Source organism: Lonchura striata, chromosome 6 (assembly GCF_046129695.1).
Source record: "Lonchura striata isolate bLonStr1 chromosome 6, bLonStr1.mat, whole genome shotgun sequence".
Lineage (NCBI taxonomy): Eukaryota > Metazoa > Chordata > Aves > Passeriformes > Estrildidae > Lonchura > Lonchura striata.
Window position 1 is genome coordinate 41,013,471 of NC_134608.1, and position 19,869 is coordinate 41,033,339.

At 42.5% G+C, this 19,869-nt stretch overlaps 1 protein-coding gene across 2 annotated transcripts in view; it reads right to left on the reverse strand.

The window, feature by feature from the left end:
- TTC17 (tetratricopeptide repeat domain 17) overlaps positions 1-18,417 on the reverse strand; it is a 55,837-nt gene extending 37,420 nt beyond the window's left edge. Inside the window, exons 1-7 of one of the 2 annotated variants that reach the window (XM_021533219.3) lie at positions 18,202-18,417; positions 5,464-5,553; positions 3,921-4,090; positions 2,805-2,916; positions 1,593-1,724; positions 797-906; positions 359-503 (exon numbers count right to left, since the gene is read on the reverse strand). In XM_021533219.3, the coding sequence (XP_021388894.2) occupies positions 359-503; positions 797-906; positions 1,593-1,724; positions 2,805-2,916; positions 3,921-4,090; positions 5,464-5,553; positions 18,202-18,417 (975 nt within the window). The remainder of the gene's footprint in view (positions 1-358; positions 504-796; positions 907-1,592; positions 1,725-2,804; positions 2,917-3,920; positions 4,091-5,463; positions 5,554-18,201) is intronic. The other variant, XM_021533221.3, reaches the window with a different exon arrangement.
- Between the last annotated feature and the right edge of the window lie 1,452 nt (positions 18,418-19,869).

The window sequence follows — 19,869 nt, forward strand, 5'->3', positions numbered from 1 at the left end:
ATTAGTCATTGTGCAGCAATATTTAATAAACAATACTCAGATTTTAAAGAAGCCATTAACTTAAATTTTAATTTATGATAACAAGCAGCCTGTCATTCCTGACACTCAAACTACTACATCTATTAAAGAAAGGCTGCAGAAGAATTTTACTGGAATTTATTTCCAGGTGCATATAAAAGCCTTTGCTAATAGACAGACTTTTGAATAAAAGTATCTTGACAGAATCTTAAGCATTAAGCATGAGATGCATGTGGAGCACAAGACACACTGTAAAACAGTAAACCATTGTAAGTCAACCCTAAAAGATTAAGTAATATTTAATTTTCTTTAAGTATTGGAAAATAAAGATTGTATTTACTGCGTATATATTTCCTAAAGTGTAATAGCTGGTAAAGAAGTCACTGTAATCCAGAGCTGCATGAACCACAATAGCTGCATCTGCAGAGAAGTGAGCCCGGTGCAAAATATTTGCCAAATTTACCAGTGCAATGTCTTTATTTTGCCTAAAAGAATAAAAGAAAATAAAAAGGGAAAAAATTACAAACTAACATTAAAGGAAGGTAAGACTGTGTAAGAATCACGCACAAGGATACATTAATTTGCCAGTCACACATTAAAACATATCACTTGCTAGAAAAACATCTCAACTATTTATATGCCTAGTATTGCACATAGAGAACCAAGAACAAGTAACACATATTATTCCTTATTATACCATCTTAGAAACCAAAACCTGTTTACTAACTAGGATAACTAGAAAATAATCTGAGAAGAAATCCTTATTAGCAGTTCTTACCTTGAAGAAAAATGAAGGGCACGCATGGCACATTCTACTACTTGGTATGGCTCATTCTTTATTCGCCAGTAAAAAGAAGCCATGTTATAGAGTACCCAGGAAGAAGAGTTCTGCAGTAAAGAGAAACACATGAACTGTACTAACTAGTAACACATGAACTAAAATGTTAATCAGGGCTTTAATTACTATAGGATGAAAAGCTGAGCATCAACTTTAGTGCTCAGCTGCTCTAAGCTATCCTCTTCCACTGGAAAGCTGCCATTTGGCAAAAGTTGTCAATGTTTAGGAACACTTAACTAGCATACTAATGTGTTAAAGAAACAGAATTTCTACATTTCAGGCAGGTAAAAATACAAAATGAGTTGAAATGAGAGGCGACAGTAGTTTAAGCATCAGCATTATAGCTGGAGTTCAATGAAGGCTCCTAGATTTTGCAGGAAGATACTTAATGAAAACATACATATTTCAGTACTGTTGTTTCTTCTTTGCTTTTCAAGTACCTGTATTTTTTGTTTAAAAACTCTTATTACCTTGACAAAGCAACGAATGTGGCTTGCTAGGCAACATAACTACAAAAATCCTTAAAGATGACAGTAACTATGTATTTACTGGCTTTGCTGACACCTTCTCCTGCTTCTACTTGCCCATCAGAAAATGGTCTGTTTGCCTTTTGAAACTGAACTGTAAACCAAAAATACATGTGCAAAACTGGATCTGCCTGTACGAGGTGTAGCTAAACTTGTGAGACATTTCCAGCACTCTTTTTTGTGCATCCAGCAAGATTACAGTTTCATACCTTCATGAGCCCATCATAAATACGATGACCGATTTCCTCTATACTTCTTCCCAGTCTCCGTGATAAGTATGTGAAGATTGGATCTTCTTTAGGCAACAGGGGTGCAGAAAGATTAACCCTTTCTTGAACACCCTGAAATAAAAATTGAATACAGGTATTTGCTAACACTTAAGATAAAGAAATAGAAACAAAAACATGACTCCAGGAAAATGTATGGCTTGGTTATTTTACAATCTTATCTTCCTTTCAAGATCTCTGGGAATTGATAGAACAATTTCACCACTGACAGATAAATAATATGTAATATTGCAGATGGGAAAACACTAGAAGTAGCCAAAAGCAGCCTCCGCTTGTGAGTTCTACAGGGGAAACACTCAGTTCTGGTAGTTACCAATTTCACTAATGACCACTGAAGCACTTAAGTCAGGGTTGTCAGGTTACATTCACACAGTGAAAGTATCCCTACACCTCTCCTCTTTCTTCCTTCCCCAAGCATAGACATGCTCATTTCAAAAATATATCCAGACCCAGGAACAGAGCTAAAAAAACTCCACTTAGTGTTTAGCTGTAAGAAAATCCTTATTTGCTGATGAAAAGACTTGCAATAAAACAAATATAAAGATAAAAGCACTAAAGCTGCATCCGCATCAGAAAATCTGCTCATATAATGCTGTTGACAAAACCAGTTTTCCTACCACTCTTCCACTGTGACATTTTTAAAGCAGCTGAACTTTGTACTAGTAGGGAACAATTATCTCATCTTCTTGGCTAGGGCTTGGCATTCAGATACTAAACAGACATTCAGGTTTGTTAGGAGCTACCAACAAAACTGCAAACAATTTTTTGATTCTGAATCTTCATCCATTTTAATGACCCTGTTCAGCATTCTCCAAATTTCAACTGAGATAACTGACAAGCCAGTAGAAGTCCCAATGAAAGCTACCAATTTGCTAATGAAATGTGTTATGAAAACAACAGACTCCATTTTCCTAAAAAAAGAAAAAAAAATAAAAAATGAGAAACTGTATACTTGATGGAACATGTATAACCTCTGTTACATAGGTACTTTAATCAGGGCCCAACTGTAGTTTTAAAAAAGTGTGAAGCAGTCTTGGAAGATTATAATGCCTTTCAATCTTGAGTGAGAACTGCCAGTAGGAGTTTTCTATTTCTCTTCCAAATGGGGAAAAATACTTGCATTTGCTCACTTACCCGTAAGTGCTGAAAAGCATGAATGCTGTATGGAAGATCTAGAACTTTTGTACAGTCTGGCTGCTGCAGGTCTGGAGGCACTGGTGTCTTTGTGTCTATATAGTCTTCAGGGCTGAGGATGTAATAACATAACACAGCAGACTGCAGATTAAAATACTGCTGAAGCTCCTAAGAGACAGTATGGTAGCTGATATAGAGAGTACACTGATTTAATCATTACAGAAATCCCCTGTTAGGGCACATTAGCCCATTTCTGTTGTATTCCCAGATTTCAATTGTACTGGGATGTCATGACTATAGGATAAAGTAAATAAATTTGTCTGCTTTACGAAAATACCAAAATTTGGATAGCCTCCAAAATGTGTCAGGGTCAACCTAGTGTATCACTGCTATGCTTAATGTTGTATCTGCCAGGCAAATGGCAATGCATGCAGACTCTTCAACTGAAACAAACAAACCAATCCCAAATACAGACTATGAGAAGTCCAAATGAAGGTGTATGACGATAAAATTGATCTTTTCCCACTTGAAGTACTCATGTGAATATGATAAAAAAATCAACTAAAACAAAACAGTCATTCCTGAAGATGAATTACCAATGAAGCTGAATGTTAAGTACACTGGCTGCTCATCCTTCACTTTGTAAAGAGGGACAAAATATGACCAGAAAGTTCAACAGCTTGGTAATCAATAGAATTTCATTCATATTTAAGTCAAGACAGTATCCACTAAAATAAACAACTAGCTCAAAACACTGAAAGCACAATCAAGCAAATTTAACTCCCTTCTACACGACATATTTCACTTTAATTCGTATGTCTGGTTGTATCAGTACAAAGTAACAGTGGTACAATGGGAAGAGAAAGGAAAAGTTTCAGGGCAGGGCTAGCATAGGTATTTTGGGGGAAACAGTTTTTGTATGTTTTTGTATGTTGCACCTACTCACAACTAGCGGCAGACGTTGTTTCAATTTTATTCCACAGTAACACAAAACCTGCCATTTAAAAAGGAAGTCAGCGCTAGTAATTTTTCACTTGTGTTTAGAGGTACTGTTGATTTCTTTTCATTCAGTAAAAATCTTAGAATATAAAGCACGTTATTAAAGCATCTTATTACCGGATATCTTTGCTCTCTAAGGTGATGTATGTGCCATCATACAGATCTAGGTCCCCCAGAGGCACCTTTGCTTTAATGCAGTCTGGATCTTCTTTATTATGCCTTTGTTCCAGCCCTGTGTCTCTGTCCTCATTTTCCTCTATATGAATCTTTTGAGCAACTAACTGTTTCTGTAGGTAAAAAAAAAGGAAATACAAGCATATAACAGCGATGAAAGCAAAAGCTATAATGATTACAATTCACCAGTCCCACTTTTTCCTTAAAACAAAGTTCATTTGAAAAAAATCTAAAAAATTCTCCTTAAATTTTGGGAATACTTCATTATCTTTTATAACATCTGTAAGCCTTTTTTGGATTTAGATGGCATATAAATGCTTTCATTAAAGGTAATGCAACTTGAATGAGCCCTTAGTTCTTCTGTTTGCCTAAAAAGTGGGCTAGTAGCATTCCAAATCCATGGCCATTTAGGAAAAGAAGAAATGGTTGCTAAAAGTTCATCAATTTTTCACATTTGGCCCCCTTTTTTTCCACTGTAAGACCTTGTGGAAATAACATGAGGCATTGCAACAAATCATCATCATCATCTACCAGTCAGCATGCTAAGTACAACTGAACATGAGTACATGTGAATAGTACTGTACATGAATACCTGTGAAATGAGAAAACCTGCATTTTTAATTAAACCCAAACACATTTGATTACATGCTACTGTGAAACAATAGAGGTACATATACTGGTAGCAATTTGTACAAGAATTTTACAAGCTACCACAGGTAACTTGTCCAGAAAGTCATTTGTGTACCACAAGTTGGACATTAGTGATTTCCACACCCACGACCCATGCCCCAAAAAGCTTGCAAGTATTATTCTATCCACAGCTAAAATGTCCATCACCACAGAAAAAAATATACTCTGATGAGAAAGACTGCCTGAATCAGCCAGTCACACCAGGAGCAGTCCTGCTTATTTTCCTTTCTCCTACTTTACCCATTCACCTAAAGCTACCTCTGGTGTTCATCTAGCTTTCCACTTAGTTATCCCAATCTGATAAAACCAAAGCTGGCACAAGAAAGGGGTGCATGGCCAGAAGGGCTGTGAGCTGTTTGCTTACCTAACCCCTATTATATTTAAACTTCAGTTTATGAGTTTGAAGTTCATTAAAGCCCTTTTCAAAAGCGTAGTCTCAGACCCCTTTTTAATAAGTGGGTTGCAGAAAAACAGATGATTTGCTTTGTGTTCTTCTGAAATACAGCACAACAGAATCTAGTAACTTTATCTAAAAATGTTAAGATTTATGGCTAACAACAGGGAATGATACAACTGGAGACCAGTTAGGCAAACTTGAGGCAAAATATTCTTGAGATTTAAAAAAAATTCTCATCCTTTCATTGTAGGAGAACTTTGACAATAAGAAATTATTTTTAAAACTAAAATTATCTATACAAAACTATCTAAAACTATTACTAAAGTATTACTATAAAGTATATGAAAAAAAAAAATCTGTATTTTCAGAATTAGTTAGTACTTAAATGTTATGCTTTACCTCCAGTTCTTTGAGGTAGTTAACTGTTGTTTCTTGTCTCATTAGTATTACCAAATCATGTGGGTTTCTCAAGTTCATTGGTGAATCCACCTGCAAGACATTTTAACAGTCCATCATGTAAGATATTAATCTAATTACAGTGATTTTAAAATAAGGTAATTATGTTCATTCAATCACACTTTGTCTGTTCAGAGGTTTTCTGTCCAGTCAACAATCATAATATGTCCATTATGAAAATCCATACCTTAAACAACGTAATTTCAGAGTCAAATTCAACTCATGCTTTAACTTTAAACCTATTTGAATTAAATCAGGCACAGAAGTCCTAAGCATAAGAGGCAAATAAATTTCCACAACAAACATTACTAACTAAGAGTACTTGCTGCTGAAATACCTAATATCTTAAAATGCAATCAAAGAAACTTATATTGTTTTGTTACTTTAAAATTCCTCCAACCACATCCCTCAAAAGGCATAGAGTAGTTCAGCTTCAACTCCTCTGTGAAACTAATTTAACACACTGGCCTACCATTAGCATCTACTGCCTGCAGGATTAATGTGCAAAGGAACAAAATCAAGAGGGAAGCAGGGGAAGACTGAAAACTCTGTTACAGAAGACCATGCTACAGCTTCCATAGCTATGCACAGGAGTTCCCAGCTCCATGAAGATGGACATTAGAAGCAGGTCACAGATAGAACAGTTACACATCAGCCCCTAGCCAGGCTATGGCACTTCACCCTACGGCTTTTCAGCCCAGCCCTGTCCTCAGGCCAAACTCTGCTGTCTTGCTGGGTGGGGAAAGTCCCTACAGTGGAGAAGACGGTGAAGCAGCAGCTGAGCTGATGCAAAGGCTCACTTCCAGGCTTGCAGCCCTGTTCCCTCCCATGTGTCAGTGTGAGAGCAGTACACTTGGCTGCACACCAGCTGCGGTGATCACCAGGATCTCTGGGAAACTAACCCAAACTCAGGAGCAGAACAGAATGTAACTCACTCCTGGTTGTTTTGTCTGAACTAGTAAACTAAATTGATTTATGAAGGATTCAATGAACATGAGAACAGAAACAAGGAAATAGGAATATATGATGACAGGATTAACAGACAAGGTGACAAGGACAGCAACATCTCACACTTTTAATGTGACTTTTAGATGGTCTACATCAGGATGTTTTTCCTGGATCTGCTCAGTTTCCATTCAAGCTTTCAGGATACAGAACCAGCTGTTGCATGACGATGTGAGCACTTACCCATTTGTTAGCACTGATACCTCTAAATGGGCTGTCCACTGCCATGACATCTGTGCAAATTTGGTGACATTACAATTAAATGGAAAAGTCTGCCATACATACAGGTGCAGAAGATCCTCCTGGGCTACAGTTCTTCCTTTTTTGTCACCTTTCCAAATAGCTTGGACAAATTTCTGTTACACTCTCTTCCTGCAGAGAACTCCATCTCCAGCATATTTTCTGGTCATCCTAATGTGCCCTGTCAATGGCCTATACCTGAGGCTGTACTCTCTTGGTTGTGAGTCAAATAAGAAGCTCAAATCTACTTCCTTTGGACTACTGACTGTGAAGTCTACATTTGTTGCAAGATTCTTGACTGAGTAAGGACCTTGTCCTCTGAGATATAAACACTTGTTCCTTTTACTAAACCCCAAAATGGTTTTGGCTAAATTTGGCTTAGTATTCTTTTCCAAAGCAAAAGCTTCTTTTAGTATGAAGCCATTTTGATGAGTGGCTGCCTATACAGTCCAAACAGTTATATAAAAAACTAATTTTCTTCCTTAGCAAATTAATTCTTTTATATCACCGGATGAATAGAAAATAATAGGTGCTACTGACACTAATCCATTTTCACACTGTGAATTTGGAGATTCTGGATTCAACTGTTGCAAATAAAGGATGATCAAGTATTCACCATGATGGCAGACAAGAACAGAAAATACAATTTCAAAAAAATGTAATGATTTTGTTAGTTGAAGTCTACAGCATTTTATTCATGGCCATAGTTCCTATTTCCTCCTATGGGCCCCACCTCACTTTGAATTGGCTGCACACAAAGACGGAGTTATGCACTGAATGTAGCACTGGTTTATGCCTCACTTGCTGAAGAAACTACTACAGTATGTGCAAATGAATGAGAGATTAATTTGCAAAGAAAATAAGTTTCACTGTGTTTAAAGCACTTCATCACCCATTCCAAAATAGCACTGCTCATCTGACATCTAAAGGCCACTTGCATGATTCTACACAGTCACTGAGGGAAAAGTCAACTATCAGCTCCACTTTCAGTGATGAACAGCATCTGGGCATTTTTGGAGAAAGTTATGCAGGCATCACCAATTAGAAAACCTTAGTCTGAAAGATGAAGGATCTTGGCTTACCATCTATTCAGAAATGGAATGATATTCAGGGTCGCCTTCTGTTTTTAACTTTTGGTAAGACAGTCTCATGAGAGGTCTGAATTTAGTATTGGAAAATTTGGAGATTTGGAGTGGGACTAGCAGCCTAGTGTGTGTGGGTTGACAGGAAAGCAATGCAGTAAGCACCACACTCCCATCAACTATCATCGTGCAGCAGAAACCAAAGTTTCAATAATCAAACAGCAATATCACTGAATTAATTCATAGTTATGGCAATCTACCAGAAACTCATTCCAGTGAAGGATATTTTTCTTTAGTCTTCAGATTTTCCCTTCCACATCTGACTCAGTTGGTCACCAGCAAATGAGTACTTTTTAATAACAGCAGAATCCTTCAGCCCAGTAGAAAGTTAACCTTAGCAGTGTGTAAACACAAAGCTCCTAACACAGAATTTTAGTAGCTGCACTGGGTTTGCATGGCAAGGGGTGCCTTCTGTGAGAAGCTGCCAGAAGCTTCCCCAACACTGAAGACTTCAGCTGGCTCCAAGACAGATTTGCTGCTGGCCAAGGCTGAGCCCATCAGTGACTGTGGTAGTGCTGCTGTTGTAACACATTTAAGAAGGGAAAAGAAGTTATTGTGGCCAAAAAAAGCGTGAGAATATGCAATATAAACAGCTCTGTAGATACCAAAGTCAGTGGAGAAGGTGCTCCAGGTGCCAGAGCAGAGATTTCCCAGCAGCCTGTTGTGAACAGCACGATGAAGCAGGCTGTCCCCTGCAGCCCATCAGGGAGCAGAGATCCACGTGCAGCCTAGGGGGGACCTCACACCACAGCAGGTGGATACCCAAAGGAGGTTGTGAACCTCTGGGAAGCCCACACTGGAGCAGGATTTTTGGCAGGACCTGTGGCCCTTCCCAGGGACCCACATCGGAGCAGCCTGTTCCTGAAGGATAGCAGCTTGTGGGAGAAACCCTGAGCTGGAACAGTTTGTGACAGCCCACGAGAAGGAACTGGAGTTGTTCATGCAGGACTTTCTCCTATGGAAAGGACATCACACTGGAGCACAGTAAGGAATTCTTCCTTGGAGGAAGCTGTGGTAAAATCACTCTGTGGTGAACTGACTACAACACCCATTCTTCATCCTCCTGTACCACCCGGGGGAAGGAGGTAGGGAATCAGGAATAAGGTTAAGTCCAGAAAGAAGAAGATGGGTTGGGGAAAGGTATTTTTAAGATTTGCTTGTATTTCTCATTACCCTACGCTGATCTGATGTGTAACAAATTAGCTGATTTCCTCAAGCTGAGTCTGTTCTGCCTGTGGTGGTAACTGCTGAGTGATCTCTCCCTGTCCTTATCCAAACTCTTGAGCTTTCTCTTGTATTTTCTCTCCCATGTGCAGCTGAGGAGTGATAAAGCAGCTTTGGTGGGCCCCTGGTAAGCTCTTCATCACCCCCTTCTCCGTAGTGACAGACAGATGGCTTTTGAACTGAAACTTATTCATCTCAGATCCAGTCAGCAACACTGTGAAGACTTACAGTTCATTATCCAGGTTTTTACAACACCCATCCCTACATCAAACACATTTTCTTCACAGTGCCAGCCATTTCTACAGTAGGAAAAAGACAAAGCTGACGTACTGAGCTATGAAGAGCACCACTACTGTATTTGCTATTGAGGGCAGTAGTGACACCTCATGAAGAATACAGTGAGTAAGCTGCAAACAAAGGTTTACATCTGCATAACTTGCACAGCACAGATATGAGTAGCAGCAGTTATAAATATAAGTGGGAAGCAGGATGTGCTGAAATCAGGAGGACACGCTTGAAGCCCTGCAGGGCTTGTCACATGGATGCTCACACTTCCCTCATGCTGCTTGTGCTCAAGTTCCACCTGGCATCTTCCTGCTTTCCTGTGCAGCCAAACCAAGAAAATTATACCCTGAATAAAACCACAAAATAGCTCACAATTTTCTGCTGCATATTGAGATTCAAAGAGAAGGCAACAAACCCCAAAGATTTGGAAAAGCACTCAGAGTTTCACTCACCTGTCAAATAATTCTTTATTCAGAAATACCATAGTCCAAATAAAAGATACATGATGGATATCTAGAGATGCTCTGGATTATGCCCCTTCCTTCCCACAACAAGACTCTAGGCAGCTTTCAGAGGATACTGGTTACACTCAGACTCATGTCATGCTTGTGCTCTTATAAACCCTTGCCACCTTCACCCCTCCATGCAAAGTCTATTGTGCCTTGTCATCTGATTCGGGACTCAGACAAGTAAAAAATATACAGATATTGTGACTTGGATCATGTTTTTCAAAATGTAAGCAACTCTCTATAAGGCTCCTCTGGGATGAAACAGAACAGATGCCAACCTACACAGCAAACACAGCCTCATGGTGTGGAGAGTTGAGACTCCTGCACCAGAACAGATGCTTTGTCCAACTTACTCATTTTTAACTCAAAGTGTTAAAATGTTGATGGTAAAGCACCACATTCATTTACTCTTCCTCCAAAGTGCTGAAACAGTGACATGCAAGATGAAGTGCTCGAAATGCAAGAATTTGACTTCAATTCCAACACAGTAAACAGGGAAAAAAAGTTGCACTGAAAAGCTTTCTTTGAACCTTTGACAGCTACTGTAGTTACACTGCAGAAAGCCTGCCAGTAAAACACTTTTAGAATAAGTGTTCTCTGTTCAACTTTGCCCAAAGGTGAAAGTTTCTTTATAAAGCACAGTTCGAATTTATTCCCTGTCACAAAGTACACCAAGAGCCTGATTCAGCAAGAAATACACAGAATTTGTGTAATGAAAAAAGACACTGAGATGAATCAAACCCTGAAGTTTTAGAGTCTCCTATGTTACCTCCATATATCAAAGTCTCTCAGCAATTAAACTTGCAAGTTTTGCCAAACCTTCCAGCATATTTTTCCCAACAATCCAGTTACATTGCACCAGGAAGTAATTTTTTTTTAAATAAAGGTCGATAAATGCCTCAGTCAAATATTTTTAAGTAAAGACTTTTTTTAAAGTACTGTGGAAACCCCACAGTTAACTGAGGCACAGGCACACCAAAATCAGAACAGCTGTTAGTGCCTCTGCACATCCTAAAAGCATTATACTACATGCAGAAGGCAGATTATTAGAGAAAGAAGCTGAAAACACATGGTATCAAATGATGGCATACAGAAAAATGGGCTCCCCATATTTGTTTTTTAGGCAGTGGATGTTTTGTCACTGTACAAAATAAAGGCAATTCCCCCTCCAACAGGCTGGAATGTCCTGCAGTCTTGAGGGGGAGCCAAGGATCTGAAAACTGGTGCTTGTCTTTTGGTATATTCTCGCTGTCTTGAGATACTTTACACTCCAACATGACTCTACATGGCATTTCTGAGGAAGCCATGAAAAAAATCTGTACAGGTTTCAGTGCAAGATAAACTACAAAACTGGAAAATAAATTCTTTGACTCATCCAAATGATGAATAGGCAGTGTCAGAAGATACTTGTTCCAAGACTGTCGCTACAAAATTCACACAGAAAAATGATGTTGAAATGAGTTTTTATAAGTATTGAGCCATTTAAAAGCTTACGGCTGCAGAATCTGTTAGCAAACAGCACTAGATATTTTGCTATTATTACTAGCTGTGCTACAGGGAAAACACAAATTCTAAACTCTTGTAGCACTTCAGAAATAAAACCTAACAAAGTTGCAGTACAACTGAATAGCTCTGCTCAACTGAGATCACACAAGCTATGAATATCCTAGGTAACAGATCCAAATACACCAAAAGGAAACAAGACTTTACTTGGAACACTCCAGTGTGTGTCCAATGTGTTGGCAGTCATATTTAAGGGTACAAATTCCCAATCAGTATATTCCAGGTAAGCCTTATATTCTTCAGTAGCCATATGCTCAGCTGAATCAAAACAAGAGATGGAGAGATCATTTCAGATTATATCTGTAATGAGCAAGTACTTTTTTTCATAAAAGCAGACTGTTTCTTGATAGTCTGCTCACCGCCAAATCCTAAAAATTTCAAGTGTTCTAATATTGAAAACACAGATAGCAAGACTAATTATTAGACTTACAAGATACCTAAAAAAGATGAAACCTGATCAGTAACTTCGTCAGCAAATGAACAACATGAAAACCCATTTTTCTGTTAAACTTTGAGGGAAATTACTTTATCCAGCAGTGTATTTTTAAAGCATGCAGTAACAGCGGATTTCAGAGTCTTGCTGACTTTGCTCTTTTGGGCTTTGGTGGGGTCTTCATACCAACATGTGCTTGGGCCAATTCCAAGGCTACCCTTGAGCTGTGAAGTTCACAATACAGGGAAGGCATTCCAGGCACAAAGTGTAACTCTCACCACAGAATAGCCAGTTTTAAACAGTGGATTCATTTCATCTTTTCAGATTGTCCAACCCATATTTTAAAGGTGACCAAAAACAGTAAATCAAATCGTGGGGATCCTAAGAGAAACAGGACCTGGGAACACACAGTGTCCAGAGGACAAAGGCTGTATGAAAACCAGAGCTGAGGAATGAGCAGGACATGCCAACACATGGTCAGAGCCACTGCTAGAGCACTCTGGCCTTACAGCCTGAACCGCCTCGGCATGTATTACCATGCTCAGCTAAATCCAGACATCTTTGCACTAAAGCTTTTCTGTCAGCAGTCAAAATCTGGGCATAAGATTACCTGCTGGAGTGTGGCAGCTGTGAGGGGCACAGCCCCCAACAGCTGCAGCTCAGCAGCCTTTGGGATCTGCCTCTTAGCTCGTCCACCTCAGATGCAAATCTCTGACTGCTGAGGTGAGAGCAGTGGAAGCTACTTCTCTACCACTGCTCCACTGAATGAAACATTTGCATTTCTGATGCCACATATGGGCTATCACAAGGCCTATTTTTATAAGTTCAGATCTAGTCATAATGTTCACAGTGATACAAACATACATAGGCTGTGCTCCCCTGGGAGCATGCAGTGCTGGTCAAATGCCTACCTGGGACAAGGACATTAACCAACTCAGCCATTCACAAAACATTCAGGTTCAAAAACTTCTTATACACTTAGGTAAAGACAGAAAATTTAAAGAGATTTTTTTTAAACTACTATTTTTCATAGCACATGAAAGCCTATGGTGCTCTGGTGGCCAAGAGAGGTTTTAAACCAGAACAAGTTTTCCTTTTCTTGAGGAAAACCTTACATATGCCTCAGAACTATTCTGCTTCAGCTCATGACCCTATGGATAGGATAACATCTAATAAACTACAAAACATTCAAATCAACCAGCCCAGATGTCTTTGCACACCCTCATAAGGAGGGACTGACAACTGTTTTGGGAAAAGCATGACTCCACCTTACACACCTCAGTAGAAATGAACAATTTTTTTGGTGTATGAGTGTGTAGGGTTTTTTGTTTTCATTGTTGGTTTTTTGTCTTTTTTATTTGGCTGCACTAGAATTTCAGCTTTCCTTAGGTTTGGATGGCTGCTTTTCCTGTATTCTTGAGCACATGAACCACTGTCTGTTACCATACATGTGCACTCAGATGCCAGACAGAGTAATGCATTAACTAACTCTAAAGCCATCCATGAATCAGCTTGCCTTGCTGCTGCTTGAGGTGCACTCACACTCAAGTCTGCAGCCAAATGAACAACTGGTAGGTACTGTCTCTCCTCTCTACTGCACTAAGCCAGAGTGAAGCACACTACAGCACTGCAGGAAGTTCAGATGTCACAGGCATTGAGCAGCTGGTAGTCTTAGTTCCAAATAAGTTAGCCAGTATTACTCTTTGTCTCTCCAGGTCACCTCTCACAGAACTTCAAAACACGTGACAACACATTAAAATGAAAACAACTTTCTGCCAACTCTTGCCAGGGGCTCTTTGCTCCTGACAACACTCTCCCAATCCTGCTTTGGATCATCTGCCTGGAAAGTTTCTGTGCTTCATTTAGTTTAATTATTCTGACCTAGCTTCTTCAGCATTTACAGCAGTCCACAAAAAGGCAGCCCTTGAGTCCCCACTAGCTTGCTCAGTTTTCATCACCTCCATCAAGGCATCTCTAGAAAGACCCCACCTCTGCTCTCATCTGTCAGGTTGCTCAGCCATGGTAGCAGCTGGTCCTCATCGTTAAAGCCATGAATGATGTATCCTGCACTGAATTTAATCTGACAAGTGTCTGTCCTCTCTTTATGCTGTTTCTCTCTTCTCTTGAAGTACACTAGTATTTCTGCAGAGAGACTAGCTTCCCTACTGGCAGACAAGCACTGTCTAAAATCAGTTATATATTAGCCTGAACTTTATACTGTGAGTTGTGAAATGGCTTATAAACATGTGCACTGAGCAGATATAATCTCATTAAAGAGAGATGATTACTTAGTCTCTGGTTTTGCAAGATCACACACTTGAAGGTAGACTCAGACTAAAAGAAGAACATGAACTGATCCAGAGAATGATGCCTTTGATCTCAAAACCAGCTACTACAGCAACAGATACAACTTGATGGCTTTTTTTTTTTTTGATGGCTGAGATACTGAAATGTTATATGCGCTGCTAGTAATTTGTTTTGTCATTTAGAAATGCTCACTAGAAGCTTGAAAAACAGTGCCTACTTAGCAAGTACTCCTGTTTACTAGATGAGATTTTGCTGATATATGGAAAATTGTTCAGTCTGTGTTAATTTTGCCACTGCTGCCAGGTTTTTCTACCACTAGGAAATCAAGTCTGAGCCAGGGTACACCTGTGGTCTTGTGTCACAGAAAAGTGAATCTCACGTTAATGCTTGAATATAGTCTCATATTAAATGCTTGCATCCTTGCTGCACTCCAAGGAGAAACAGCTAAGAGATTTTAGGTCAATAACGTATAACAATCTCACCTTTCTTCCCTCAAACACATTCTAGCAACTATATTTTGTATTTAGGTCAGGATCTGCGATTCCTGCTGTCAGCTCCTCATCCACAGGTTCTACACTTGGTAACAAGGAAAACAAAGCTCACAGCAGCAAACTCAAAGCAACAAGGAAGTCAGTTGTCTCTGGCCCTCATCTGCATTTCCACTGATAGTGGCTCATTTAGCAGTAGGAATGTCTGGGTCTTGCTACCAATGAAGTTTTCCCTACCTCTTTATTATATAGGCTTTATTCAGATAAACTGAAGTAGACTATGTGAAGACCAAGCCTGTACCTCTCTAAAAAGCTGGTAATCTTTGAAGATGCATTTCAGACTTTAAGAATGCTAGTATTTCCAAAATTAAATAATATAAAAGCTGATTAATATCACCACTCTTTGCCACCAGCAGCCACTTCTAGTCAGAGACTGCTGTGCTGGAGGCATTGCAATGAACAGAGCAAGGTCCAACAGTGGCTGACCACCAGCAACATCCCTCAGGGATCAATACCAATTGTTACTAACACAACTCTTTACTACTGACGGTGACAAAAATGAACCATAAGCTGTGTCATCTGCAATGGCCATTGCAGGGCTGCAGCAAGACAAAGTGGTGGAGAATGGGCTGGCAGGGACCTGTCTCATGAAGTCAATAACAGCAGCCACAAGCCCATGGGATGAAATAGCCCCATGCAACAGGAAAGGCTGGGGCTGAATGAAAAACAACTTTCCAGAAATGGCATTTGGGCTCTGGTGGGGAGAACACTGGTGTGAAGCAGCTGCGAGCCCTCACAGCTGAGGCAGCCAACTGCACCCTGGGCTGCAGCAGCAAGGCTGGAGGCCACTGGGCAAGGGGCATGATCAGCCCCTCCACCAGGCACCATGTGAAGGCCCCTGTCCCCACTCTGAGGGCCAGCAAAGCCCACTTGAGCTGGTGAGGGCCCTGGAGCACATAACATGCAGAGGTTTCCACTGCCAATGAATCACAGAGTCTCTCAAGTCAGAATGGACCCATTAGTTCTCATGATACGTAACAACTTAACGAAGAATACTCTGAAAAACTAAAGCAGAGGAATGCTCTGCAGTGAAGTTGGAGGCCTTTGTCCTGTTAATAAGTTGTTTGTATTAGGTGGAGAGCTTAAATATTTTAGAATATTGTGATTCTGCCAATTAACTGATAAATCCCTTATGGATCCTCCAAGTGCTGCTGGGCTCTTGCCTGAACTCGGACAGATTTGGTGCTGTGACCACTTCCCTGGGGAGCCTGTTCCAGTGACTGACCAACCTGTTGGTTGAAGAACCTTTTCCTAATGTCCAGTCTGAACTTGCCCTGGTACAGCTTCATTCCATTCCCTCATGTTCTCTCACCAGTCACCAGAGAGAGGAGATCAGCACCTGCCCCTCCACTGCTCTGCTTGAGGAAGTTGTAGGCTTGGATGAGGTTTCCTCAGAACTAGGCTAAAGGAGCTCAGTGACCTTAGCTGCTTCTTGTAAGTCTTACCCTTGAGAGCTTCCATCCTCCTGGTTGCTCTCCTCTGGGAGGGCACACAGTCTAAGAGTTTAATGTCCTTATCCTGAGGCTCCCAAAACTGCATGCAACACCCAAGGTGTGAATGCACCAGTGCAGTGGAGAGTGGAACAACAATTCCTGCCTGTTGCTGGACAGGTGGAGACTGTCACTGTCCTGTTAACTACAGGACCACTGCGACATTTTGGCACTTCAAACAACATTGGAGTTCACAAAAAAACTTGTCCAGTGATTCCCCAAGACACAAGAAAGTGGAAAAAATGAAATTCGGAAGCGCCATGCAGAGTTTGCCATAGCAATAACCACAAATTTAAATATTATTTTCATGAGAGCCAGGAACATGACAGCAACAGATGACAAAATACACCTAATTACAAAAAACTCACTGGACAATTTGCAGCACAACATTCCAAGTATTGAAGAATCTGGCTTCTCATAGTCCAAGTAATAACATATTTATAATGGGAATTTCCTTGCTGGAGATGGCTGAATTAATTTTGACCATGCAAGTAAGAGAAGCTGTTCCACAGATACTATTTTCTCACCTCACCTACAGGCTTTGAGAACTTGACAGAGGGAACACACGAATACTCCCTGCTTACAAAGCATTTGTAATAGAAAAGACTAATGCATAGCAATGGTATAGTGGAAGCTTCTACCTGTACCTTCAGTTAGCTGACATAATGAAATTCCATTCCTTAAAATAAGTAATGAATTTAGCTAATAGGATTTTCAAGCCATTCTATCTAATTGGATTTTTTCCAGGTCACAGCTGCCTTTCATGCAATAATCAAAGTCAACACCTGGCCCAAATTTTATAGTATACACAGATGCTTCCAGACCATTATCATATACTTGCACTATTTCCCCCTATGTTAAGTGAGAAAAAGAGATAAGATAGCACTGGAAGTGGTGTCATTAATTGATTTATTATTAATGAGGGTGTTACAGTGCCTGGATCCACCCAGACAGCCGAAGTGCCCAAAAACCATAAAGTCAGCAGGAGTTTCCTGCAGAGAAAAGTCTGCTCCACCTGTCTGAGGACCTCAATGCATTTTGCCATGAAAACCCGACTAAAAATCCTCACAAACGGAAGCTGATAATGGACATTCATGTCCCCAATCTTTTGTACAGCGATCAGCTCTTCCACTCCAGAGGAAGACCTGACACAAACAGACCTGACACAAAAGTAAATTTCTAGTACTGCTCCCTTTACAACAAAGAGGAAAGCACACAACTAAGAAAAGGCTATGAGATACATATCGACTCTTTCAAGACGCTTAGTAAATGTGAGGCACAGCCCACTATCAAAATAAGGCATTCTGACTAAACCTCCAGGGCGTGCGTGCGCTCCTGCCCGAGCACACGCGCCACCGCTTCTTTCCTACTTCCAGCAGGAAGGAAAAGCGGCCGGGTCGGGTGCGGCTGGATGTGAAAAATCGCAAACTCACTGACATCTCTCCCCGGCGGGCAGCCCGGGGGTGCCGGGCCGGCCCCGCTGGGTCCCGGTTTTGGGCCGGGCCGCGGTGCCGCTGCTTCCCCACCAGAGCGGGACCCGGCCTCATGCCGGAGCCTCCCCGGGAGCGGCTCCCGGCAGGAGCCGCCGCTGCTCCGAACAGAGCTCCAGCCGAAATCCATCCTCGCCTCACCCCGACCCACCGAGCGCCCCTCCCCGCTGCCTCGCCCCGGGGCTCCGGCGGGTTCGAGCCACGTTTCACAAGCGACGCCAGCTCGCTGCGGGAGCCCCCCGTGCCGGGGCCGCGGAGCGACCGGCAGCGCCGCCGGCTGCTGCAGCGGCTACGAGAAGAGGCTACGAGAAGAGGCAGGGCCGAGCAGCGCCGTGCCCCGCAGCTCGGGGCACACCTGGGCTACGGGCGAGCGACGGCGCGGGCAGGGGCTCTCCGTGCCTCCGCAGCCGGGTGCGCAGCGCCCCGCGTCCCTCGGGCCGCTCACCTGCTGCTGGATCTTCCCGTCCTCGGTGACCACCCAGTGGGTGGTGGCAGCGGCGGGCCGCGTCCCCGAGGCCAGCAGCGAGCACAGGCCCAGGGCCCAGCCGGAGAAGACCCACACCCGCCCCAGCCCGCCCCGCCCGGACGCTCCAGCCGCCGCCATCTTCCCCAATCCCGGCCTGCTCGCACCCTCCGGAAGCGGAACGGCCGCCGCCGCCATTTTGGGAGCGGGCGGTGCCGCGCGCTCGGCCCGGTGCGGCCGCGCCGGGGGCGGGCCCGGCTCGGTGCCCGGCTCGGTGCCGGAGCCGCCGGCCGGAGCGCTGTCGGTGCCGGAGCAGCCCCGGGCCGAGGGGCGGCACGGCAGCGGGGCGCGGCCCTGGAGCGCCGTTAGAGCACCGCGCACCGGCTGCTCCGCGCGGGGAGCCGGGCCCGCCCAACGGCGCCTTCCGCAGCCCCGGCAGCCGCCGGTAACGGCCGCGCTGCTGGCCCGAGCTCCCGGCCGGCCGTAAATGCTAACAAGCGCCCTGTGGCGACACGCCGAACGCTTCCATTTAAAGGAGGTCATTTTTGTCCCGGGCACTGGAACGTTTGCCACGACAGCTCGAGGGAGCGACTTTGTGCCCAGCGCAACGCCAGCCGTACCGGCAACAATGCACACACAGTTAATGCCAGCCTTCCCAGAGCTGGATAAAGGGAGCTCTGAAGGCCCTTCTAATGCTTTTCAGTTACACAGCAAAACCCGAACTTTTCTTGTCCTGTTCTGGTTGACAGTAAATACCAACCCAGCAGTGGGAGGAAGCCTGTTTCCCCAGTACAGAGAGAAATCTAAAAGCTGCCATGTTCAAATGTTCCGTTCAATCTTTCTGCAGTCCCACTTTGGGAACAACAAACTTCCCAGCGCCTATTAAACAGCATTGGTTTGCAACTCAAACTCATTAAGTGGAAATAAAACAAGTTTACAACATGATGTGCCAGTGGTTTAACAGATTTGGTTTCAATCAGCCTAGAGGAAATATTGCACAAATACAGTTCCTTACTGCTGCCAGTTTTCAACTCAGGTGTATTAGGTTCCACAAAAAACCCTAGGCTGCCCTTCCAAGTGGCTCTTGCTTTATTATAAATGCCAGGAAAATCCACAAATGTCAGAGATTTATATCCAAAAAGGAGGCAGAGGAGTCCTGTAACTTTATTCCAGTAAGAGGAGAGAGTCCACTGAGGCACAGCTGTGGAGTTTTGGGATTTTGGAGGGCGCAGTCTCCTTTTATCCTAAACTGGCTGCATGTTGCCCTCTTCCTTTCCCCACTGGCTGAGGCACCAGGAAGGTGCAGCCTTCCCAAACTGCCTTCCACATATTCCTCCCTTGAGCCTGCCATTTTATCCCAAAACTCAAAAACTCAGGCTTGTACAGACCCTTGTCTGTTTCAGGAGCCAGGCTGTCCGGGCTCTGCAACAAACCTGCTGCCCAAAGTTAGGAGAGACATCGGGACCCATTTCACACCTTCATCCATCACATTGTTTGTAGACATTAGCTTTCCTCTCCTAAGGTACTAACAAACTGTATCACACTGTCAGGTCCAGGAGTTTGAGTAAGACCAATGACTGACTCCTTTTCACCGAATTTCCAGATAAGATGTAAACATGCAACTTTTGCTGATATATTTAAATTCTCCCT